This window comes from Cyclopterus lumpus, chromosome 20 (assembly GCF_009769545.1).
Source record: "Cyclopterus lumpus isolate fCycLum1 chromosome 20, fCycLum1.pri, whole genome shotgun sequence".
Lineage (NCBI taxonomy): Eukaryota > Metazoa > Chordata > Actinopteri > Perciformes > Cyclopteridae > Cyclopterus > Cyclopterus lumpus.
Genome location: NC_046985.1, coordinates 5625255 through 5651988, shown reverse-complemented (window position 1 = coordinate 5651988; position 26734 = coordinate 5625255). Strand labels below are relative to the sequence as shown.

The 26734-nt window shown below is 42.4% G+C and overlaps 2 protein-coding genes across 5 annotated transcripts in view; both read right to left on the bottom strand.

The window, feature by feature from the left end:
* Positions 1–4363: 4363 nt before the first annotated feature.
* On the bottom strand, positions 4364–8868 carry cdv3 (carnitine deficiency-associated gene expressed in ventricle 3). Of its 3 annotated transcripts, none has more exons than XM_034560145.1 (5): positions 8442–8868; positions 7577–7653; positions 6985–7124; positions 6499–6661; positions 4364–6410 (listed from the first exon to the last, which is right to left on the bottom strand). In XM_034560145.1, exons 1-5 carry the CDS (start codon positions 8625–8627, stop codon positions 6281–6283), a joined length of 696 nt encoding a protein of 231 aa, XP_034416036.1. In that variant the 5' UTR covers positions 8628–8868; the 3' UTR covers positions 4364–6280. The 3 variants fall into 3 exon arrangements, with proteins under 3 accessions (XP_034416036.1, XP_034416037.1, XP_034416038.1); XM_034560146.1 differs by having other exon boundaries at positions 7577–7650; XM_034560147.1 differs by having other exon boundaries at positions 7577–7644.
* A 1637-nt stretch (positions 8869–10505) lies between these two features.
* The window catches only part of tmem108 (transmembrane protein 108), a 38750-nt gene continuing 22521 nt past the window's right edge, over positions 10506–26734 (bottom strand). For both annotated transcript variants that reach the window (XM_034560699.1, XM_034560700.1), the window contains exons 2-5: positions 24888–24971; positions 15255–16562; positions 14287–14438; positions 10506–12545 (exon numbers count right to left, since the gene is read on the bottom strand). In XM_034560699.1, the coding sequence (XP_034416590.1) occupies positions 12429–12545; positions 14287–14438; positions 15255–16562; positions 24888–24927 (1617 nt within the window). In that variant the 5' untranslated portion in view covers positions 24928–24971 and the 3' untranslated portion in view covers positions 10506–12428. The remainder of the gene's footprint in view (positions 12546–14286; positions 14439–15254; positions 16563–24887; positions 24972–26734) is intronic.

The following is a 26734-nucleotide window of genomic DNA, read 5'->3' as shown; positions in this document are numbered from 1 at the left end:
AAAAAATAATTAATAGATAAATAAAATCTCGAAAAAGTAAAAAAAAAAAAAAGGTGGACTTTGTAATTAGGCTGAAACAAACTCCGCCTACTGACATGGACACTATAAAGCAGGTGTGTTCGCAGATAGGAGGCTTACCTACACTCAAGATGAGAGGGCTCACACTGCTCTGTTTTTTGGGATTATTTCTCACAGCGTCAACTCTGGTGAGTCAAAACTGGTGATTTTTCTCCCCAGATGATCTGATCTCAAAAGATATTCAAAATAACAAAACGCTAAATTTAACTTATTTAATTTATTTCGGCGATAATATTGAAAAGGAAACAAGTTTGTTAATTTAGTTGCAATAGCTTAAATGTTACTTATGATGCCCCAATTGTATGGGAGCAAAGACAGCGGCAACTGTTAGACTATTATGACCAAATTAATACCTATTTGTATCATATTCAATTACTTCTGCAGAGTCAATATTACAATTTAAATATATACCAAACTTAATATTCAAATTGATATACTAAACTTATATACAATATATATTTATAAAATATATTGTATATATATATAGACAGATTGTTTTCACTGTAAAATAATTCTAACACTATTTTGGTATTTGGTTAATTATAATGTCATTTATTTGCTTCCATACAGATTTCAATATGTATATTGATACTACTCTGATGTAAAACAAGTGCATGAATACATTTTATTTTGCATAGTTTTTTAAAGAATAAAAAAAAAAAGAATGAGTAGACCTACAGCATGTGTTACACTGCTGCTATTTCTTATTGATTATTTAGTTGCTTTACTTTGAAATCCAATGTCAATGTCCTTTGCAAACAATCTGGCACACGTTACTAAGTAAACACTACCGTGTCCTTGAACTCAATCATTCTACATTTTTATTTTCAGTGGCCACCAGGAGGTTTTGTACCGATGAGCAGTGATGATGTGACCTTTAACAACACAAACTCATCAATGGTGGGTAGAGTCTGTGTGGGAGGGAGTGATGTCACGGTTCTCCGAAAGCTTTCTTTTGAAATCCAAATATGGAAAGTGTCAAATGTTCTTGATGATGGGGCCCGTTTGATTTATTCAGGTGAAACTTCTCCAGTTCAAACGAAATGTTAGTGGAGGACCGCTGCAGAGCAGGAAACGGATTTAAACTACAACTAATGTCTCTTTATATCTGATGTCCTTAAGAGTAGATTAACGGAATTTTTTTTCAGCGGTCTCTCCTGACAGTGCTTTTTACATTTATTTTTAATCTAACCTGTGACGTTCTTCACTCTGTTTGCAATTATTTTGATATTTCTTGAATTTCACTGACTTAAAATTTTAATTTTGAAGTACGCCGAGGCTTGAAACGCATTTAATTCTTTCTATATATATTTTTTTTTCAAGAATCAAACAATTCAGTAGAGGCCTACAGCATGTGTTACACTGCTGCTCTTTCTATTGATTATTTAATCGCTTTACTTTGAAATCCAATCTCAATGTCCTTTGTAAAGTACCGTGTCCTTGAACTAAATCATTCTACTTTTTTTAATTTTCAGGAGCAACCAGAGCGTCAAATACCGATGAGCAGTGGCGATGTGACCTCCAACAACACAAAAGCATCAGTGGTGGGTGTAATCTGTGTGGGAGGGAGTGATGTCACTGTTCTCCAAAAGTCCAAAATATGGAAAGTGTCAAATGTGTCTGTGTGTGAGACTTACAGAGGTGTGAGTAACCCAAAGAGTGTCTACATGAGCCTTATTTCACAATCTGAGAGTTTTAGGGCTTTCTGCAGACCATTGGGTGAATATTTACGGTATTTTCCTTCATTAAGTGCAATGCCTTTTCCATTTCAGGTCCCAGAGAAACGCGATCCAGATAATAAAAGTGCAGAGGTATGTAGACTTTCATAGAGTCGTCTCATGCTTAAGGAGGAGGAAGAAATAGAGTCTTAACAGACGAATGTGAGACAGACTCGGAGAGAAAGTGTCGACATGAATTAATAGATCATTCTTACATCACTGTACATTGTTGATTATCTTCCCCCATCAGTGGGAAGGTACTTGGCAGTCCATTGAGAATTCTCACGGGTTCCCACCACCTCCTGATGGAGAGGACACTAAGGTGAGAACTCAAGGAAAACTAAATGCATAAAAAGCACCCTCATAAATTTATCATTTAATGTCAAATAGTATAATCTCTATGATACACTGAGATATGATCTACTAGTCCAGTGTCCACGTTTTAAAACAAAGGATGTGGTAATTAGAGACAAATAATTACAAATGCCGTTGAGCTGAAATGGCTTTTCTTGTCTTTTCCAGGGAAAAACAGAGAAATGAAAGACGACACACACATCAGGGCTCAACTCAACAGATGTTTTGACTTCTGATGGAGAAAAGCAGCCATCAGGATGAGAAACCACCAGGTCGTCATTCGGCCGCTGCTTCTTCTTCTTTTAATTAAACATTTTATCAAAAGTATTACATGAAAATGTCCTTTCCTTTCCTAATTCAGCTATATTTAGGGCAGTACGCGTTTGGGGTCGAAAGAGATTAGTCCAATTTCAGTGACATGACATTTGATTAACAGAAGAAAGAATCTCTACCTACACAGATAATCATTTTAGTCTTCCTTCAATCACAAATGTAAACTAGTGTCCAAATTTAAGCTTCTCAAATGTGAAGATTTCCTGCTTTTCTTTGCTCCGTGAGAGTAAATTGAATATCTTTGGGTGTTAGTTTGACGTTTGGATAAAACGAGGACTTTGGAGACGTCGTCTCGGGCTCTGGGAAGTCTCAATGCAAATCGTTCACTTTATTTATAACATTCTACAGACAAAAGCGATTAATCAGTTGTTTTTTTGTGCGAGGAAGCGATTTCACATCTGCTCACAAATATACCCAGTTGGACTTTGATGTTGTCCTAAATCAGCACACATTGTGTAACTCCACCTACTGACATGGACACTTTATAAAGCAGGTGGGGGAACAGAAAGGAGGCTGATCTAGGATCAAGATGAAAGGAGTCACACTACTGTGTTTGGTGGGATTCATCCTCGCAGCCTCGGTAAGACAGCGTGTTAAGATGCATGGCTTCTCCTGGATTTACTGAAAAGGGAACATCTGCATTTATTATGGAGCATTCATCATACTACTGCTGTCTCTATGAAACTGGTTTATTGATCGTTTTGCTGCTTAGTTGGAAATATGGTGTCAATGACCTTGCAGAACCGGAAAAAACACACACAAAAAAGGCCCCAAAAAAATGATTTTTTTTTGGTTTAGGGTTGTTGTATATTTTAATTCAAGTGCTATATATTTTAATTTCAGTGGCCTACAGGAGGCACGGTGCCGCTTGCAGATACCCCTACGGTAGGTGAAACAACATGGTAGCAGGAGAAGGAGGTCACAGGGGGAGCAGTAACCAGCGGAGTAGCATAGGAATAGCATAATTATTCTGGTACAGTGTTCGGGGTGGCAGTTAGCGTCACTGCAGCAAAACATAAATATTTGGAAAGTATTCCCAACATTGTTTTTATTATTGGTGGTGTCTGAAAATATTGTCACGTATTTTTAAAAAGCAAATTAACATTTGTTTATGGTTTTCCCTTTTATTTCCTGTACACTTAAATTATATAATATATATATATATATATATATATATATATATATATATATACACACACATATATAAAACCAACAGAGAACTCTTAGTTTGGTGTGAAGGATTACAACAAGTCTCACGTGTCTCCAGTTTATTTTAATACCCCACATAAATTAATACATGCATATTACTTGAATTTCATCGTGTGAGTCGGTCACAGCATTCCTTCTTTAAAAGGAGAGCCACTGGTGAGCCCGAGACCGTGGTTAGCCGCCATTACGGCTCTATTGTTCCACCGGAACGGACTCATTCGCTGCAGCACCACCTGGTGGCCGGCGAGTGTAATTTACAATTCGACCAATCGGAAAAAAGAGGCATCTCACTGAAATATTCTCAACACAAACAAAACTAAGAAGTGGTCTGCCAACAATGTACACAACTGTAAGTTCCTGAAATGTTTTTTTCTTTCTTCTTCAGATCACTCGAAGTCCCTGCAGTCATTGGCACTTTCTTGACAACGGCTTTGGTTTCCAGCCTGAACCAACTGACGGAGACGTGATCCAAGAAACCACTCGCCACGATTAGTTTGATTTTAAAGCTGGAGATCTTTAACTGCGAGGCGTCCTGTCTTTTCAGGGGAACCAATGAGGACGGACAGCAGAGGGGCGGCGCAGATGGAAACATGTCAAATCGGAGATAGAAATGACAATTTAAGTAATTTTTTGGAGTTTGTCTCCTTCAAATAAACATTTCAAGTCTGTTGTGTGAGAAAAAGGTTTTTATTTGTTAATATGCTTGGTATAAGGTCTACTTTTTCCAAAAAGAGCTGAAACTTTTGATAATTTTTCCACGCTTTGTCAAAATGAGACACCAATTAGATTATGGGAAGGATAGCAGGTTAACACAGGTCTTCAGTTTACAAATAAACAGCACTTTTTCTGAAAAAATGAAATAAAAAAAAGACAGTCTACAGCAAATCCCCAATTTCAACGTTTAAAGATTCAGACAAGACTTCAAATCACAAGGATCACTTTATTTTTTTTTTGTGTTCGGCTCTCTTTTCATCACAAATATTATCTACGTCCACCCAAAGTGTTCCAGCGGGGATAATCTCTCCCCGACATCTTTTATGGAAAGGACAGAAACATAGAACATAAATCCAGTTCTTTACCTTCCCAAACATAACTATGCTTGTAGTAAAAACCCATTTGATTTTTAACTGGGCGCACCACTGTTGTACTGGTTTGGTGACCGTATGGTTTTACCGACGAGTCGTTGCTCTCGAGAAATTAAGTTATGCACAAGCTCCCTGTTCTACTGCAATAAGGGCTGACACAGCACGTTTACTTGTGAGGAAAGCCGTAATTAAAAAAAAAAAAAAAAAAGAAGTCTTAAAACTGAGATTGAAATGTAGCACTTACCAAATAATAAAAAAGATCTTGTGAACTCAGTACGGCCCAAAGAAAAAAAACGGAAGAAATTATACTTTTAAAGTGGTTTCCCGTCATTTTTCTCGATACTGTAACATCTGTGAACATCTGGTGTCAAACCACAGTGAAATATTTGTTACCAAAAAAGAAAAGAAAAAAGAATTGATTAGAAACCAGCTTTTTAATTTCTATTTATCCGATGTCTAAAAAGACCGAAACGAATTAGGGGCAGCAAAATATAACAGTGGATATAAAAAGACAGTTAGTCGTTGCAATCACCAGGCAAACTACAACAGCACTACATTCTTGAACAGAGGGATTATTTTCTTTTGTATATGGGGTTTCTTTTGTCCCAAAGTGTTGAGATCCAGAGGCAGGCAGAAGCCCGTGAGACAAGCAAAGTTCTCTTCAGATGACAAAGCAGTTTCTATCAGTAAGGCCACTTTATATAGAAATTCTAAATGGAGGACCACAACCTATCGCTTCTTGTCCATAGATCTTTGCAGAGTGTCATCGTCACGAAGGGAAATAAACAAAGCTTCAAGTTTCTAAATTAAAGAGCCTGATGGCCGGCTTGTATATAGGGGAGGGGGTGGGGGGTGGGGCGGGCTGGTGTTTGCCCTGTTTGCCACCACAGCAGAAAAAAAAAAGAAAAGAAAAAGAGAGCTCAGTCCACATTGTCACCACCAGCTATGCTGCTGTGGTATCTCACGAAGCTCCCCACCGTAACTCAAAAAAACAACAAAAAAAACACCCCAAAATACCATGTGCGATTGGGTCATAACAATCTTGCAAAAAAATAGATATTTTCACAGGAGTTTGTAAAATCATCTCGCCTAAAGTTATCCTCTGTGGCTTTATCGAAGCAAGTTGAAGTCCAGAGAAAAGTTGCGCCACACAACTGCTGCTCTGAGTACAATCCACAAAGTCTGCTGTTGCTGCTGCAGTTTTGTACGTTTGGGTGTATTTTTGCCAATTCCTTTTCAATTATTCCCTCTTTCAACAGCCCCTTCAGACGCAGTCCTTCAGTTTTGCCAACCAATGTCTGTAAAGTGTGTTACTTCGATTTTTAAAGGGAGTGTCACTGTATGTGGTGCATGTATATGAGGCTGTGTGTGTGAGTAACCAGTGTGGTGATGGTGGCACGATGAGCTCCGTCAGGACTGCAGTCAACACAGCTGGAGTTCAGCTTCCTTCGAGGGGCTGGGCCGGACCTTGCTGAAGGGGCCAGGGGACGGAGGGGAGCGGTTCTACTTGTCCCCCAGGATGGCGTACTGGTTGTCGAGCTGCAAGTGCTGCATAGAGGCGGTACCGCCGGTCTCCTCTCTACCGCGGTTCCTGTGTTTCACCACCTCAAAGGTCTTCTCCATTTCTCTGTCCCTGAAACAGACACGCATCCCTTCAGTCAAACGGCAACAAGACAGCCGCCGCCATGTTAAACCGGCTGTTGTCCCTGAACGCTACTTACTTGCGTGTCTCCACATGCTTGGAGGTGGCCATTAAAGAGGGGAACTGTGTGTCGCTGAAGATCTCAGGAGGCCCCTGGGTGGCGGTTCGCCTGGTGGTGGTCAGCCGAGCCCCCGGGGGGCGATATACGCCAGAAGGCTTTGACTCAGGCTCCTCTACTTCCTCTGTAATTATAAAAAAATCATGTTAGTTTGAAAGGAAAACAGATTTTCCAGGTGCAGAATTCTTTTTTTAAAATTCTCCCCCAAAAATATTACAACTGCTTCATAAATGTTTTATGATAAAACAGATTTAAAAAAAACATGTATGGCTTGGAACAAAGGCCAGCTCTACCGTAACCATACAGTAACCCATAATTAGCGAAAGTGCCCAAGACATATGAGCTCAGCGTTAATGACATCACTAGGGTGGGAAAAGCCAACAAGGGCAGTGGCATGTTGACCCCTGACCCCTTAAAACACACGAGCGTCGAAGTTGGTTCACTCACCGACAGGTGCAGCAGCAGCAGGAGTCGGTGTAGCACCGGACTTGTTCCAGGGACCGGACACCTTGTCTCCGCTGACCAGAATGATCTCTCCATCCTCGCCGACCTCCTCCTTCTCGTACTCCTCCTCTTCCTTCTCGTCACTGCAAACAGATAAAAAGGCCGTTGAGCGGATGTGAAACCAGGACGAGCTATCAGGGGTGTATTTTTTTTTGCAGATTGGCTTGTAAAAACAGGTTGATTATTCAAGAGCACATATTGTTTAGTGTTTCACACAAAAAAATCGCTTAAATAAACTATTATGTGACGTAAGGACTAACCAAGGATTTGTTACAGATTTTATGCTTAAAAATAATTTACTGTTGGCAGTTTAGCTTCAGTCCAGCAGTAGTTTTATAAGTACCGAGAGTAACACCAGAATAATTAATCCAAATAGTAACGCAGCCTCATCATAGCTTGATAATAGGGAGTAATGGCCATTTCAGTGGACATATTTCCTACTGGAAAATAGTTAAGTTGGTTAAAAAAAATGGATGGCACCAAGGCTAAATTGCAAATGTCAAGGAGTCATGACAACCACATACATATTCCTTACCTTATCTGCAAAGCCTGGAGCCGGAGCCCGCTGTAGTCAACTTCTTTCTGCTCAAACTCTTTCCATTCCTCGTCCTTCTGGACAGAAGGGAGCATTAAATCTCAGCAGACACCAGCACATCTACATTGGCAGCGTTGCAACAAAGCCGGTCTCTTCTTTGATAAAAGACCATCTTCCATTTCAGTCACATCGACCCCAAGAAACGGTGGAGGAAAAAAAAAACGGGGCCATAGTCGTTTGGGTCAACGTCACGCGGCAGGGCGATTACACCCTTAACCTTAAATAAAGAAAACCTAGCTTGGCTACGTGATTATAAATATTTATTTTTAATTTAAAAAAAAAAAAGCCCCATGAAACTTGTGACAAATGGCGGCTCGGCCTCACGTTTTTAGTTGGACAGCCACGATTCAGGGGGGATGACAGCCTCGTCATGCACACACAAGGCCTTTAACTGCACGAGTTCACGACTGGGCCTCAAACGTTTACACGTAACCGATAATTTAGACACAAAAACGGAAGACGTAACACAATAGAGAGCGCGAGGCGCAGCTCGCGGAGGTAACCGTCGCGTGTGCCCGCAATGAGAGTGTGCCTGTAGGAACCATATGCTAGCTAGCAGCCGGCGTTTCCTCCCTACACGTCAGAATATAGCTGCACTACGTGCCTCATCTTCCTGAATTAAAGGGTGGGGGGAAACGTTAGAGAGGGGCGAGCGAGCGGGCTAAATTTAAGCAGGAAATGGATTACTACAAGGGATGCCAAATTTGACACGACACCGGTATCTGGAAAAGACGGCAATAAAAAAAAAAGGAAAAAAAAAAAAAAAAAAAAAAAAAAGTTAGCGGAGAGCAACGATAGCAGTTACCTTTTCAATCTGCGTATCTTGATTGTCGTTTTTTGTGGTTTTTTCCTTCTCCCTCTTGGTCTTCTTTATCACACCCGAGGTGGGCCCGGCGACGGACTCTTTGGCCTTTCCTTTTTCTTTCTTCTTCTTTTTATCCCGCTTGGCGAAGAAATCGTCCAGGCTCTTCTCCGGTGGTAGATCCGCCATTTTCAAAAGAGCAACGTTAAACTCGTGAGCTAACCGAGCAATGACAAATGTGGGAAGTCTGCTCTCCGAGAGGCGGGACAGCTGTTCAACGGGACGGAGAAGATGGGATCGCTCGTCACGCTGACGGTTTAACTTCTGTTACAGGCTGATAAAAAAAAATGTCCACCCAATCGAAGGCAATCCTGACAACCATGCCATGCAGGGGCTATTTGACAAATCTGTACCGTGACCCGGAAGAACATCGACCCCGAACCGGAAGCAGTTTGAGTCCAAATAATTAAAGTCAATATTGTAACATTTTCTCATATAAATCAGTCCGTATTTCTAAATCTTCTATGAGTTACATGCCAAACATATTTAATTACATTTTATTTCTTTAAAGATACTTGTGTTTTTATAACCTTTCAAATACAGTAACGTAGTAGTCTTATTGCTATTTATCTACTAGTAGTTGCAGGAATTCATCGAATGTATATCATAATAAGTATATATGCTAGTAAAACATAAATTAAATTCTCAGAAAAAAATAATCAGGTCAAAGTAATAATACAACAATGTAGAAAAGTAAAGAAGACTTTATTTATTGAGCACTTTTCAAAGCAAAACTAAAAAAGTGCCATATTATAAAGGAAACAAACTAAACATTAAAGACGTTTCTAAATGTCCCCATTCAGGTTGTTGTTTTATTGTTAATTTTGTTTCAGAAGTATTCCAAAGTAAGGGATTACAGGTGGTGCCTTGATGTATAGCAATGCATCACATTTTCCTATTTCTGTAAAATCTAAGAACTACCTGCAGCTACTGAAAATGTTAAGTTGCATACTATAAAAATAATTACTTCAGGGTACATGACAACTTAGGCACAGTATCTTATTTTAAGAATAAAATACATTTAATTGGCATAATTAGTATGAGCATTCAGGAAGCAATACAGTTATTAAACATTAAAAGATTGGACATTAAATAAATAACATCAAGTATAAAAAATAAGTGAAAAAAAATGGCTATGTCAAAATTATGACTCTACTATCTGATAACTTTGATGTATCACCCCCTAACTTAAAATAATTATTTTGGTTTAACGTCTCATAATTTTGACTTTTTTTATTATTGATATTGCATTGCTATTTTTATTTTCCTTCAATTGTTCCTTATTCTCCAATTATTGTGAATCAGTATTGCACTGCAGTACATTCTGAACATCTAAATGTCATAACATATTGCTGCATAAAATCTTGTATGCATTCCTTATATAATGTTGGATATTTCAATGAGTGTAAAGTTGAAGTGATGGTGGCTGAAGACCACATGGCCTCCACAACAAGCCTCAACAGTCTTCTTACTTTCTTTCAAAAGAATTTAAGACACTCATTATTTGACATAGCTCATTATTCAAATAAAAAATCATGACTGTAATACAATGAGTATTTTCTATTTAAACTCCGGCATGTATTTGAATCAAACTTGCCAAACAGAATGAGGCCTGTCGTGTATACAAAAGACACAAAAGTCGAACTGTCATGTTCTGCCATATTTGAACAAACCTAAACACATATGTTAATAACACTCTCCCCAACAGTAAAGCAGGCTTGTAAACAGATTATTGAACTGACGTCATATCCCCATAGCTGGAGGTCACTTGACCACACGCAGCACTGGTGCACAAAGAGAAACATTCCAGCTCACAACAATGGATGTGCTGTGGTCGGCAAGGCTGTTTACGCTGCTTTGTTATATAGTAAAGTATGTTATCTATCTAACACGTGCGGTACAGTAAGTCAAATATTTGACAAAATACTTGTGTTCAAACTCCATCTGCCATGGCCATACGAGGACATGCCTGCTGTTTGAATGAAAAACAAATCAGTCGGAGTTTGTTCTTTGTTTTATTGCTCAGCAGTAAAAAGTACAGTGTATACTACAGTACAAAAAATACATAATGTTGAACACTGCTCCATCGTGCCACTGAACGTTTGGTAAAATATCCACTTTTGAGCGTGCAAAACAAGAAGCCCAGCTGTGAGCATCCAATGCAAGAAATATCAATATGTTTAGGTGTGTTGTGCAACATCACCTCTTGAATCTGTGATTTCAGAACAACATCTCACAATGCAGAAAATCTTTAGCGACGTTAGAGGCAGGCAGCATCGATTATTGAATACAACTGCAGCAATGCAAAATAAAAACAGATGATAGAAGGACCACAGGTTCAATAATTAAACAACATATTCACTCTTTTTTTATTTATTTACTAAACTGCCTCTGTATGTGCTCACAGTAAATATTCAGCATACATTATTTATCTCAGTGTTTCGATTGGTCAAGATTTTTTCGACAGCCTCTAACACATATGTGGTCCAGCAACTAATTTCACAATCATTCAACAGACCCCAGTTTGCATTGATGGACAAACACATTGTTTATGGAGGGAGACATTTACAGTAGAAAGGTTGGTCTAATTGTTTCCTACAGCGCAGAGAAACTCGTTCTTAAACTGGGCTAAAACCAGTAGCCACTCCACGATACGGACAAGAAACAAACAGACACTTAGAGAGAAACAGATCAAACTGAGCTGAAGTCTTGTTTGACTTAAAGTAACACGTAATACGGTAGAGAAAGGGAGGGGGGCAGCACATTAAGACAGAATTAAGACATCTATGTGGTCCCTCTTAGAGAAGCTGGTGACACATGTGGGGGAAAGCCACCTTAAGTCATTTGACCAACATCTCTCAACGCTGCTAAATGCACACGCCAAATAATCTGCCCAAAATCAACCGTCGAAATCTGGGCCCATTTTGATCAAACTGCTTAAAGTAAAAATGCAGGATTTATCCTTCACTTAATCTTGCAAACAAAACATATTTATCATAACAATGCTCTTAAATTTAAGAGAACTTCAGCGGTATCGAGTGTGCAAACGACAAGAATAATGCTTGAATTGGCTTTGCGATCACTTTCCATGCATTAAAAAGCATTTTTCTTTAATGCATCAACAAATGCGTACTATAAATGAAATGTGTTACTTTTATTATTACTTCCATACCATAAATATATGTAGTTGTTAATTTCAATAAAAGTGAACTAAGGATAAAAAATAAAAAAAGGAGTGAAAAGAATGAAAAAGGGAGCAGATGAATAGTTTCCAGCTGTCATGATTAATCATGTGATCACCTGAGAGCTGATCTTAAAAGTTACTCCCACACTTTGATGTCAGTTGCTTAATTAATCGGTCTTATTCTTGGCTTCTAGAATAACTTTTTTACTCCTAAGATTGCTTTGTAAATCATTCTTAAATGTGTTTCTCAGTTTGATAGATATGGGCCCGGATCTCACATACAGTAACACTCCCCCACCCCCTAATAACGTAGGTGCTATATTCAAGTTCAACAGGCTATAAGTATTTTGGGATTGATCTTAAAGGAAACATAAAATGACAAAGAACAGCTTTAATGTTTTCATAGTACGCTTCTCTCTCTAAAGCAAATTTCATGTGTCAACATCCACAGTGCGCTCACTCATCAAGCCACTGTAATGAAACAAAACCACCTATAATCTGTATTTTAAAAAGACGATAAAAACCTTTTATCACAATTAAGCCTTTTGTAGAAAATGTACATCAGAAAAATATGCAGGTGCATCCTCAAAGAGTGTCTTGTTCACATCGCTCCTCTTTCAGGTTGCCTCTTTGTGTTTGTCATATACAGTATAAAGTCTCTGAATACTTAGCACATTTATAAAATAGACGACGACAGCAGGGGGAGTAGAAGAGGAGAATCCGACAGTGTCTCTCTTTTCCCGTCTCTAGAAGACGGAAGCTTTGTCTCTGTTGATGAAGAGCGTCTCCTGGCAGAAAGGGTTAACCAGGACCACGCTGCTGCCGCTGTAGTCTCCGTTCGGGGGGAGACAGGTGTCTTGATCCTGCAAATGCACACGCAGAAAAAAAGAAGAAGAAGAAATCAGAGCATGTTGCTAACTGTTAAACAATAGCCGTGACTCAGGATTCACGCGTCACCATTAGGGCACACGCTGCAGTCTACTGTACTGTAAGTCACTCTGCAGGCAATGAGCAGACTATCTAGTGTGGAAGCGAACGCAATAAAATATGGGTTTGGCTTTTAAGGAGACGGCGAACAAAGATACCTGACAAAGCTAGAGATGAAGAGGCATGTAAAAGGGAGGGGGGAGGGGGGGACTCAGAGAAAACAAGACAACAGAGGGACCTAATGTGAAACGGAGGGATGTAGACATGGTTGTTGGTGGTGAGTCAGCAGTAATCAGACAGTGCTGGAGGAGGGAGGCGTGAACAACTACATTATTTGTATTACAGCAGGGCCGAGACCATTTTATCACTAATCAAAATCAAACTAACATTGTCATCTCAGGTCATGTAGTCATGTCTCCTGGAGCCCTTGTCATCTACCGAAAGCACTAGGAGAAGCTAAGAGGCTGCTGCTCTACAAAGACAGGTAAAGCAAGGGGGGAGGGGGGGGGGGGGGGGGGTGTAACAACACCTGGGTGTCACCAGGGGCATCCCACACATGATCCAACCTCAGCCTCCCTCTGCTGATGCAAATTGGGCAACGGAGTAAAAGAAAGGAGACACAGGGAAATGGTCACTGGAGAGACATGCAAACAGAGCGAAACAATGGTGAATCAAAAATGATATGAGGAAGAAGAGGACCTACAGCACATTTAATAACAACTTTAAAATATACTATATACAATGATACGTAGTTATAGGTGATATATAGTACCATTTCCACCAGATGGCGCTGTATTGCACAGTAAAAACTAAAGGTCTTAATCTTGTTATTTTTCTCAGTAAACCAAATGGCAGAAATAAACAGGGGATGAACAAAATAATTAAAACACTTCATGGAAAAGAGCTGAGGCGGCATATTCACGCCCATAAATACAAAAACAGCCGATTAGCAGCATCTCAAAAGATTTAGATGAGTTTTCAAACAGACGTGACACTTCTTCAGGATGCCACACTCTCTGTGGTTTGAATGATTAAACATCATACAAGTCTCCATTGGAATGCATTAAATGTAATATGTCATTTTCTATGTTGCTCCTGTATTTAAAGGCTGTATCTAAAACACCCTCAGCGGAATATTGTTGGCAAATTGGACTAATAATCTATTATTAGCAGAAATATTACAGAGGAATATTACAGCCCTGTAATTTCATAAGCGCGTCACAAGATGTTTAGTTGGTATAAGGTTTAAAAACCATAGTTGTAAATTAAATTGAATAGTCACATGTTTTTATTTACTCCAGCAACAGTATGTGTTCTTAATAACAGCATACTGGTATACTGATAGGGTAATACCTTGAAATGTGTAACTATTTTTGTAGCTAATTTGTAACTACTAACAAGTGATAGTAATAGATTTCCTGCAGGGAATTCCTCTTTTTCTGCTTGTTCGAAATGGCATCTCATGCTTCAGCCTCATGCTTCAGCCTCATGCTTCAGCCTCATACTTCAGCAGGCCTCGAGGCTTGCTGACAGGGGAGATTGAACATGGATCCTCCTGTTGTTTCCGTACTCATTAAAAAACATCCCCCTGACTGATAGTGAAACATCAAGCACACGTGCCTCCACCTGTGTGTGTGCAGTGCTGTACACTAATAGAGCATCAGTGGTATTACGCACCTCACTCTCCAGACTGTGTATCTCTCTGGGCAGCTCCACGGCGTGCCGGCTGAAGTAGTCCATGGTGATGGCGTTGTTCCAGTAGCTGAGGTTGTTCTCCTGACTTGATGACTTCTTCTTCCTCCTCATGCAGCACACGGTCAAGAGCACAGCTAGAGCGGCCGGAAGACAGGAAGGGAAAATGAGAGACTGAGATCCGCTGCTTCAAATAGACTACGAAAGCGCCCACACTCGCTACAGAGGTAAAGGCTGCCATGTTTCCAAGAAATATTTTTTTTTAAACCGCCCTAAAATATAGCTTGAAATGGCTACTGGTGGGTGTGCCATCGAGTAATTTTGAGCTATCTAAAACAACACAGCTGCCAGTCTCTCAGTAAGACATTTTCAGGAATCATACAGGACTAATATGTTATCCAAGGGGAAGAAATCCTTATTCTTCCATCTCAAACAGACCACAATGCAAAGGCTTTTTCCTAAAGGTGGAACTCTACTGCTCCCCCGCCTTGCTGTTATTATTGCGCTCTCTCTAGTTTAATGCAACAGGATCGAGTCCTGCAGGGCTTTCAAAAAGAAAGGGGAAGAAAACAAGAGGGTATTAAATTTATAAATCACAACGTATACTACAAATTAACTTATCGTGACCTCAGGTGTCCACAGACCCTGTTGTGAGCCGTTTCATGTTGTTTCAACTATGGTTGAACGAAGAAAAAAAATAGTCCCGACATGAAAAAGCCCGAGGATTATCTTGAGTAACCAGGTCATGATTTATGGAAAGAGACATTGCTGTTGAGCTTTTTCAAATGTATTTATTTTGGCCATGTGGTCCCATTATGCTCCTTAAAATAGATTTTTTTTTAATGATACAAGCATTAATAAGTTTTACGTCAAGGTCAGCCAAGTAATTTGGCACTTTTTACTATTCATTAAAATTTCCCCATTTTCCAAAGCCACACACTGACATTACTTACAGCATGAGGACACCGGCACACTGATGGCCAGCACGATCCACACAATGTCCATTCTGCTCAAGCAGATGGTCATGCGGGACAGCGGGGAGTCAACGGTGGGGCCTGAGCTGTTGCCGGGCGTCCAGGGGTCCTCGGTGGTGGCAGGCACCTGCCTGTTCAGGAAGTTCCCGCTGGCGGTGGAGGGGGGCTCCGAGCTGTTCCCCGCAGCGAGGGCCTCCTCGGCTGAGCTGCCGTTAGAGAGCAGCCCTCCGTATGCGGTCACGTTCCCCAACCGGTGGCCCTGAGGGGCATTGTCCGTGCCGTTACCGCGAAGGAGACCACGACCATCCTCGGTGGCGGTCTCGTTGGGTGCAGAGTGGTTGTTTGGGGTGATTGTTGGATTCTGTGTCTGGAGTTCGGGCTCAGTGGATAGCGCCGGAGTGGACGCGGTGGACGCGGTGGACGCGGTGGACGCGGTGGACGTTGGCGTCTCAGTTGGGCTCTCGACTCGAGTCACAGACCCTTCCTTCGGCTCTGTCACCAGTTCATCGGTGGGGGGCTCGTTCACCGAATGCACCTCCCTCAGGGTGATGGCGTGGTGTGCGGCCGGCTCCGAGGCGCCCTGAGCGTGCTCCCTGAGTTTCAGGCCCGCTGTAGGGTCAGCAGTCATCGATGGAGAGGAAAGGGAGGAGCGCCCGACATCTGGAACACGCTGCCGGCCGCGGTCGCCGGACTCCTCCACGCTCAACTTCTGAGGCTCGACGTGGTGAGAAGCGAGCGCATCTCCTCTGTCGGATTCAGAGCTGGACAGAAGATCCGGAGCTTCTCTGGCAGTAGATCCCACATCTGTATCTGGGACCGCTGTGCTGGCTGATTTAAGGACGCTGCTGCTGGCCTGGATCGTGCCGACAGCCACTGGGTTATGGACTTGAGTTACCCTGACCGATTTGTGCATGTGGCCTTGGTTTACAATATCAGAGCTCGGCTCCAGGGGCTGATTCACATGACTTTCAGTGCTCACAGTGCTTGTGTCGTGGATGGGAGGGTCGTCATGAGTCAGGCTGTACGTTTGGGCCGGGAGAGGCCAGGCCAAAGGGTGGAGGGCGACAGTAGGGAGGATGATGTTTGAGGCCTGAGGGCCTCCTTTGGATGGCCATTCCCCGCTACTGGAGCCTTCCTGATGCAAGTCCAGGGCGGGAGGTTCGGGGGCAGAAAGGGGGCTGCTGCGGGCGGCTGCCATGGAGACGGAGTCCTGGGATGTCTGGCTGAGGTACAGCTCCTGTGCTGATGACACCAGTCCTACTGGCAGTGCTAGGAATGCTAGAACACCTGCGGAGAAAGAGAGAGAAAGCTGGTGATTAGCACCGGATGTCGATGCAGAATATCCTCTTAGCTCCGTGAGTTATTGGATTTATTTCCCTGTGGGTGTGTTTTTTTCGACATAATTTCCCTCAAGGATCTTGCCGCGAGGCGAGAGTGCAGCCCGGCAGTTGAAACTGAAACTCAGGTGTTCAGTAGAGAGGTGTAGTCTTGTCTCGCATTCATTATTCTCCTCTGCCTTTTGAACCGCGGTGTTTGTCACTCACCTCGTTCTTTATCAACTGCATTATTCACTACGCGAGTTGCACTGTGTGTACCCATGCAGGTGGTATAAATAAGGATCTTCTGGCTTTGTTACTCTGCAGAGAGAAATATCCAGATAACACTGAAAAAAAAAAATGTTCTAATGGATTTTTTAATGGTTTTGATCATTTTGAGCACTGTGAAATTAGATGTCTTGATAGATTCTCTGAGTTAGTACGTTTTCTGAAACAAATAATCACTCGCTTTATGCTCAATACTAGACAAGATGTATTGACCTTTTCTTTACATTAAACTGTTCACGACAGTCATAGTGTCGCAATAGCCCACTTAACATGCTGAAACCACCCGACAGATTCACTCTCTCAAGCTCAATTCCATACGGAGGCTGTGTCGAGACCAGCCATTAGCAGGTGCCTGTGGGGAATATTGGTCCAATTATGTTATCCAGACAGCAAGAAAGTCAAAGCGGGGGAGAACGTGGAAAGGCTTATTAATTTCCCCTTTGCTCCCTCCCTTATTGACACTGTTAAACACTGCTAATGTGACACGAAAACGCTCCCAGCGGATGGTTTCTATGCATTCAGGTGATAACAAAACATGCAGAAACACAAAGGATTGTCTGAATGAAGTTATGTCACATGTTTTTACCACAAGATTATTTTGTATTTTGTTTCAACCATTATTGCTTTATTGCTTGAGGGATAATGCTGGCAATATTATGTTCTTTTTTGATGTTCAACCCATGAAAAGTCCAAAAAAACAACAATCCACAAGGTTGTCTAAACACTTTCCAACTTCCAAACCGTTCTGTGGCACTCATGCATTCATTCTTACTGAAGATGTAAACGTAACGTAATGTAAACTTAGTTTTTTAGTGTTTATGGCAACAGTGTGGCTCATTGAAGCGTTTTGAAATCTTTTATGGAGCTCTATGGATGCAAATAATTGCTTGTGGGCTCAATTAATTTTTTTTCTTCTTCTTCTTTTTTAAATTTTTTTATCACTCATCTTATCTTTTAAAAACACAATAATGAATAAAAGACCAGAGAGTAGGATTTAGTGGTATTTAGCCGTGATGTTGTTTGCACCCTAATGAAAACCTCCCCTTCTCCTTCCAAGCATGTCAGAGATGTAAGGTGGCCTTCAGGTAATGTAAGAAGGCAAAAGGCCCTCTCTAGAGCCGGTGGTTGGTTTGTCCCTGGTGAGCTACTGTAGAAACATGGTGGGCAACATGGAGGACCATGAGGACCCACTCCCTATGTAACGTTAGCTAAGAAGGGCTCATTCTATGCGAAAACACAACAATTCTTATTTCCATAGTAGTGAATATTATATTCCATTTCTACGAATAAATCCCCTAAAATCCTACAGACTGGATCTGTATTTTTTTTTAAGCCATCCAAGAGAATTCATAAATGCCACAATATAAACAGTATCTTTTATTGTCAAAAACTACCACAAGAATGTACAGGTGCACACACCATGGGCCTGAATATGGATCACGCTTGTGACAAGAAAAAAGCCTCCAAGATGTGTGCAAAAAAAATAAAAACATGAAATTTATGGACGTGTCGGGGTGAGATTAAAGAGGTTTCTGCATCACAGAATTAAGGATAATGATTAAGACTGCATTGTTCTGATAGTCATGAAAGTCAGAGAGAACACACACAAAGATAGTCGAAAGCTATCTCTGTGACCCGGATGACAAGGTTTATAACGGTGCTCAGTAACTATGGAAACCGAGTTTCCATTACCAAGAGGGACAGAGGAGAAGGAGTCAGGAGAATAGGTGAGAAGATCTGTTGAACATGTAGAATGAAAAGGACAGAATGATTTCATAAAATTATTAACTTTACATTAAAAAAAAAACAGCCCAGGCGAATGTCAATATCAGTAATATGAAATTTCTTTGCCATAGAAAGCTTCTTCATCCTCTTTCCTCTTTGTTCACCGCAGGATTTAAAATACACCACAGCAGCAGAACCCCAAAGCAATGACTATTTAAACTGAGCCTCTGAATCATTAATCATATTCCTCCATACTCAATAACACAGACTACCAGGATAGAGGGTCCAGGCCCCATCTTCCATTAACCAAGCCTGTCACGTCTCTAATCCACGGAGCCCACTCCAGACTCATAACGGGGGAGATAACACACATGGCCATCCTTGATTTATGACTGCTTGTCTCTCCTAAAATGATCCTTTAGGCAGGGAAACGGAACACAGACGAACCCAAGCTATCAAAGCTTAAGTATCTGTTGATCGTTGATCGTCTGACATGTGAATAGCAGTCACTTTAGGACACGTTTAGAGGATAAGGCCCTTTGAGATGCTCAAAAGAAGAAGAACATTTCAAAAATTGACGAAAAAGACCATTATTGCGACCAAATCGTAGGATTAATATATTAAACGCTTACAGCTGCAAGCAAGGTAGAGTAATAATTATGTTTTTTAATTTAAAAAAAGTAGATGAATGCGATTAAAGAGGCCAATGAAGAGCGAGGATGTTGACGGGTTCAGTAATACCTTCAATCAGTCCCCAAACCTGGCTGTCACAACCTGGCAACCCCACACGGTGCTTCTACTGAATAAATAAAACATAACACCCAGGCTCCATTTACAAACAAAGCTATATCACAAATGGGCAAACTTAATGATCAGGCACACACACACACACACACACACACACACACACACACACGCACACACACACACACACACACACACACACACACACAAACACACACACAAACAGGAACACATCCCTCCGATTTGTCTGATCAGAAAGTCAGACGTGTGGTTTCTCCCTGGAGATTCATATTTATTTTGGGACATTGCAGTTTTGTCAAATCATGTTTTATTAAAGATCATATCTAAAATGTTAAAGAGGAGAATCTGCTTTTAAAAGTAAGCCTGCACTCAGACATCTCACTGCCCATATATTCATTAGTGCTGATTACAGATTCTGTATCAGACGATGTTATTTTCACATTATTCTCATTATTGAGGGTCATAATTACAAGGCTGTGAGTGAGTTGGTGGAAGATGAATATCCCAAACAGTGTACAAAAACAGCCGACAGAAACTATCCATGCAATCTATCATTACATTGTGGCAACATGTTTCAACCTTCGTTGTTTGTAAACAAGAAATTCATCTATTTTTGACCTCAACAATATATGTTACACTGCTGAATTTCTGCTCTGCACATAAGCATCCGTGAGTTCTTACACATGCACTGTGTTGCATGCACACTGAGACAAATGGGTGTAATTTGTCACAACGGTTGTGTGTCTGGCTGATGGAGTGAGAGCGTAAGCAGTGGGAACGCAGACAGAGAGCCCGACCCGTCCTCCACAAAGACATGCATGGGGTTGGGGGAAGCATGCACTGCGGGTGAATTAACTAGAGAAATGATTGAAAAGATTGAGCTTTATGAACATCCATTATTGAGTTGAAGCAACGGGGACGAACATAAGAAAATTGGATGGAAAAGGGGCAGAATAGCGAAGGTCGGACCGGGTGGGAAAATGTGCAGCGAGGAGTTCAGAGGGGTAGCGGGGAGTAAGAGAGGGAGATGTACGTGTTTGTGTTTCATCAGTGATAGGACACGGACAAAAGGAAAAAAGGTTGGATAAGACACATTAGACCAAGGTAAAAAAAAAAAGGACACTCAAAAGGAAAATAAGGTGTGAGAGGTTGACGTCTATAAGAGGCACATTTACATTTCTTTTACCCAGCATGGTTTTCCTTCACCAAGCACAAAAAAAAACACACACAAAAGGAATCGGTCCATTGTGAGTGATGACGCAAAAGAGGAGGCGGACAACACGAAACCTGTGAATCTTTGCTCAATAGAAGAGAAAAAACAACAACAACAACAACAACAACAACAACAAAAGTGGTGTGTTAAAACATTTCAATGGTGGCATTGAATGTGAGACATTCGTCCTTGTCTGGACCGGCAGGAGACGCACAGCTCACACTGTTATCACGCACACCAACCTGTTGCCGACACTATCTGGATCACCCAGCTGACTGATCACCTCAGAATAGCACATGCTAATGTCACAAAGACAAACAAACCCATCGACGTGACTAATGCGGCCTGTTTTCCAGGCTCGGGGTGTATGGAGGGAGGGGCAATGTGTGCAGGGAAAACCTGCTGAATTGGGGCTCTTTCGAATGCAGAGGAAGCCGGTGACATTCGTTGAAGTCCTCCATTGAAGCCATCAGGGACATCAATAAATCATGTTGCAAAGCAGGATCCTGCGCACTGACCCAACGCAGGCTTTGTCCCACCGATCATTCATTGTTAGACTCAATGTCAGGGGCCAGAGCGACTGTCAGTGCATCTAAAGTTACGCTGGTGAAGTAAAAAAACAAGAAAAAAACAACGCAACATTTACTCCTGCTGATTAAGTTCTGCATGAAACTCATGCCATGGAAGAACCGTATTGTTCAGGTGCACTAATCAATCAAACTGGAGCACTTAGTGTGTGGTATGCAGGCTATCAGTGCTTATGCACTAGCCTGGATGCATCATCAATCCTGAGGGGCGGGGCCACGACTCGCTGTGGAAAGGTGGGGTATTTATCTTTCTTTCCAGGGGTCACCTCATGCTACATGCGATGGAGAAAAGGACGTGGCTCGAATGTGCGTACAGTGACAATCTGCCGATGAGGCAAGTGTTGGAGCCCGGGCCGGTCGTGTCACATCATCAGCGGGCAGCTGGCCGTGGCACTATTTGAATGGGAGGCTCGACGGGAAGCCAAAAATAGGAGCTGCAAAACCATCCATCAATAAGACTGGTGACGGTTCGCCAGGCCGTGCTTCTGAGCTGCTCCTGCTCCGTCATCTCCCTGCTCAGGCAGCGTGATCAACAGTCAAGGAAGATGTGTCCGAGGTCGCGTGTATGAATGAGTGAAACTGCAACACAATTACAAAAAAAGGAATAGCTCAAAGTATTTTAGCACCGTCATCTTCAAAGATCTATATTAATTAATCTGAGTTAACTGTGATTGATAGCTTCAGCAAATTGTATTTCTCAGCATTAAGGTCTAAGCGTTCCCTCTAAGACCTCTATCCACCACCAGGATTACAAGCATGCTGGATGAATACTGAATCTTCTCGTTTATTTAAGGTTTTGCATTTAAATGTACTAAAACAGTAAAGTTATACTTAGGATTTCCCTGATCTATGAACTAGACTGATGTTGTTTGAATGATAAATATAACCAGTATCAATAACTATCTCAATGTGCCCTTGGGGAAAAACCTTCTGCCTACGCTTTCTTGGTAAGTTGCCTGATGCCTGAAATGCAAATGTACAACTAAAGGGAACCACTGCATGTCCACCCCATTACTCAATAGGATGGCATGTATTACTGTTGGTTGGAAAACAACAGGGCATTAAAACACAACCGATAATTAAGGATGTCCTCCTCTCTGCCCAGCCGGCCCTCCGCGGATCACATTTAGCCTCGTTCATGCTAATCACGACCGGTGGACAAACCGCCGTGGGATTCCCTCTAAATCCCTCGGGGCGAATGGAGAGGCTTTATCCACAGTGCTCATCAGAATACCAATGAGCCTTTATCACATCATACCGGCACACACACACACACACACACACACACACACACACACACACACACACACACACACACACACACACACACACACACACACACACCACGGCACCGTTCCCTAATACACAGAGTTTCACATCTCACGTTCCGGGATAACGGCTGACAAGCCCAAATCAAAGCAATCATAAGCCTTCGATGTTTTTTTTTTATTGAAGGTAGTCCAAACCCTTCATTTGAGTCTTTGACGTGTCGATCAGATCAGATCCCTCAGCTTCAGGCCGACTGGCTAACTGCTGGTAAAAATTGGATTATCTCGCCTGGACAGAGCGCTATCAGCCATGACTCACTCCAAAATCAAAAGTCAAACACTGGTCCTTTAAATATACTTTCACTGCAAGGGCTCGAGCCCCCGTGAATATGTGTCCGCACTGTTCTCACTACAACAACTGCTGACCATCCTCCTCTTCCTCCCGTCACTGTTACTGAAACAGGAAATAAAGCGCGTGTCATTCTCACTGCACATGCATACGGTTAGAAAAACAAGACATATGAATGATTAAATGTGTAGTTATCAACAGTTAAGGCCGTCACGAAAAGAACAAATGGTAAAATGCTATACGTTAAACTGTAAAGCTATAAGAAACCATGAAGGGAAACAAAAGCTTTTCCCTTTCTGTTTGATGATGTTGTACGAGTACACTCATTTTTCACGAATGTAGCTTTTTTCAATTTCTTTGAACAGTTCTTTTATGACTGAACTACATTGTGCATTCCTGTATTGTATGATGACAATAAGATGAGGAGGCGTATACATATATATATATATATATATATATATATATATATATATATATATATTTATTTATAGAGAGACATCTTTAAGGTGACAAACAGACACAGTCCTTTGCTTTGCTTCTGGGTGTGTTCGTCTGTCATTCTGGGTGTCTGTCCCGTGGGGGGGGGGGGGGACAGACAGATAGGGCACATCCTGTGGTCCTCTGGAACCTGGCGGAGGAGGACTGGATGGGTGGAGTGGGTGAAGAGGCGGAGCTGGGGGTGGGGGGGGGAGGGGGGGGGGGGGTCGCTACAGATGTGAGCCCTGCGATAAGAGAAGGGAAAGCTTTCGTAACGGGATAATGGCTTCCTGTTTGAATGCCGTCTCAAATTGTTTGTCGGGGAGGGGGGGGGGAGTTACCGCGGCTTTGAACAGAGTCACGTTTATCTGAGAATCAGACGGAGAGAAAATGTGAAAACAAGAACAACAAAGAGTCCTCGCGCCGTTTAGCGGGATAAGGATTTAGCTACAGCGACTGACAGCAGGCAACAGGAAGGAGAGACGTTAAACAGGAAGTTGTCTGGAATCTGAGGAGAACTCTGAATTACAGGCTTGCAGTAATACAACTTCAAGTCACCGACACTACCAACGGATTTCAACATTTTCACTGTTGTCGGCGGCTTTGAAAAGACGACTAACTGTTGCAACAACACACTTCAATCACACAAGACTAGACAAAGTCAGACTGGGAGGATTAGTCAAGCCTTCTGTACTCATTAGCACTTCAAAACACAGTTCCCGAGCGACTGCCTCACTTGTCAGGCTTTTGCTTCGAAGACGGAGCTGCCAGACGAGTAACTTCTCCGCATTGTTTTAGGGTGTATAATGTCTTAACGCAGGGGCCGCTGACGAGTCAGAAGACTGACAAACAAAAGACAAGACTCCGTCACCTGTCATTCAGTCCTCTTCGATCTGCAGCATCCCTTCTCCTGCATGTAGCCTGAGGATGTTAATGCACATCTGTCACAGATAAATGAGAAATGTCTCTCTGTACAGCACAGAGGCAGAGATCTCAGGTTGGGCCTGTGCTCACTGTAAAAGAGGCAACCTCTGATGGAAGTGTAATGCGCCCGGGGAAAAGTCAAGTAAAAGAGAGAGCACTGTGCTCTCAGAGAAAGAGAGATATGGTCTTAATATAAACTCCATACAAAGCTAGCCCGCATTTTTCGACTCAGACCGCATGCGATGTGACCTCGCTCCACCTCTGTTTACGGCTTAAAGCACTTCTCTCACAGCAGTCCAGTCCGAGTTTATCACTTCTGAGGGATTAAGGCAGATTTGTCAGACAGCCTTTGGCTCCGCTGGCCCGAGGTGGAGCTCGGGGGTGCATACCAGATATCATCATCAGCCTGTTTAGCTAACCGTCCAGCAGCCCGGTGGGTCCCAGTCCGACCCTCCGATGCTCCATATTCATGTGACATTCTGCGCTGGTAGCCTGCCAGACGTTATCCTGTCCTCTGAATCTAAAGCAGCACAGACTAGAACTAGAACAAGAATCTGAGGGGATACAACACTATACAGTATCTGAGATCTACAGGTTCCCTGAAGGCATTCATCAATGACAAACCACCATGAGAACGCAGCCGCTTGTGTTTAGAAAAGGCATCACCCTAGATGCCACCCCCCCTCTAGGGTTTACTCACTCAGCAGCTGGCAGCGCAGGACCTGCAGGCTTGTCTTCATGGTATCATGTGATCCGGTTCCTCCTCCACAGTGCTCATGGTTCTCTAGTGAAGACAGAGAGAGAGAGAGAGAGGGAGCAGAACAAGGAAAAGAGGTAAGAAGAAACTCAGCGCTCAGGTGTCAAAATCACATTCAAGTTATGGTCCGGTATCGGCGTGATATACTGTGATTGTGTCTGGGCAGGTTTAAGTAGTGTAGACACGAAAAAGAAAGAAGGCATTGCAGATAAGATCGTGCGGCTTAACCTCGAACACTTTAATCCTCGTAATAACTGCCAGAAAACAGTTCCACCTCTCACAGCGGATCATGTGAATTACACCCAACTGAAATGTCACAATAAAAAGACCAGGTGCGTCGGTGGTGGAGCCTTCAAATCAGCATCGGCTGTGCTGGTGAGTAAAACACGATCATGGAGCATTACACGTTGACCAGTAAGCCTTGTTCTGAGACGCCCACTGCGTGTGTGTCAGCCAGACAAGAACCCAAGGGTGCTCTTTAGGAGAATGACTCACTGATGGCCTTGTGTTATATTAAAGAACACACACACACACACATCTCCACAAGAGGTGTGTGTGTGCGTGTGTGTTCGCCTCCCTTTGTGGTAGTGCCCTTGGGCAACACACAGGCCCACACCCCTCACCTGAAATAGTCCACATAAACAGACACACATACGCCTCAAGAAGTGCATTCAAAACATACGCACGCAAACCTGAGCACCCTTCAACCTACCTGCATGAATAATCTGTTGTGAGTGTGACGTGTGAAATTGGATTTGCGCGCCCCAGGAACGAGAGGTCTGGTTTCAGGCAACCTGTGTATGTGGGCGACGTGTGAGATGAGAGGGGGGCAGAGTACAAAAGCAAAGGGTAGCAGGGTGCTGATCCTTTCATAAGGCCTTATTTCTCATAAATGGAGCCCCGCTGTGGAGGAGGCAACACGCTACAGTCACCCTGTTTGTATTGCTGCCACCGCAGCAACCTTTCAACACCTAATCTGAACTCACAATGAGATGAGATATTTTGAAAAATGTGTTGAATGAACATAACAGATATTAAATCCATCTCCCCGTCCATCAGATATTTTAAAGGATTTCTGTCGCGTTTGCCTCGAGGGGAAAATCAAAAGCGTGAAATAATGTGCAGAGCATTGTAACAAATGACAATTTAGAAAAAACTATTCTCTTCCCCTCCTCCTGACTTTGTTCTAACAGGGAAATAAATAAAATTAAAAATAATGAATATAACATAGTAAGATAAGAAGACTAAATTGCTTATCAGGGCACACCCTTTAGATGACTCCGCCGCGCTCAACTCACAGCTTTTGACTATAACGGCTCGGGTTCAGACGCAATAATGTAAAAGAGTCGAGGCTGCAAGAGCTTTTCCCAGCTTCACATCTGAGGAAATGACACTAGCTGCAACCGCCTGCCGAAACCCATCATCGCGTCCACTCATAGCCGGACCATAATGCTGCAGCTCGGTACCGTTGGAGCTTTACTCCGTGTGTGTTAATTTTTTTTTGTTGCATCATGTTCGCCTCCCTAATGAGCTCACTGGCAGGGTGCGATGAGAGCAGCTGAGCCTCTCCACGGTGATTACACCTCATCAGCACTGCCAGGCCGGCTCAGCCTCATTGACACGCTCTTTAATTTGCAGGGCACAAGGGGTGAGGCCAAGCGAAGGTGAGTGGAGACGGTGGACACGGAGTGTTTGATTTTTACTTGTTACTCCAGAGCAGAGCGAGCATTTTTTGTTGAGAAAGGAGGACAAGCTGACACGGACAAAAGCCTCCCGCTGCTGCGAACACA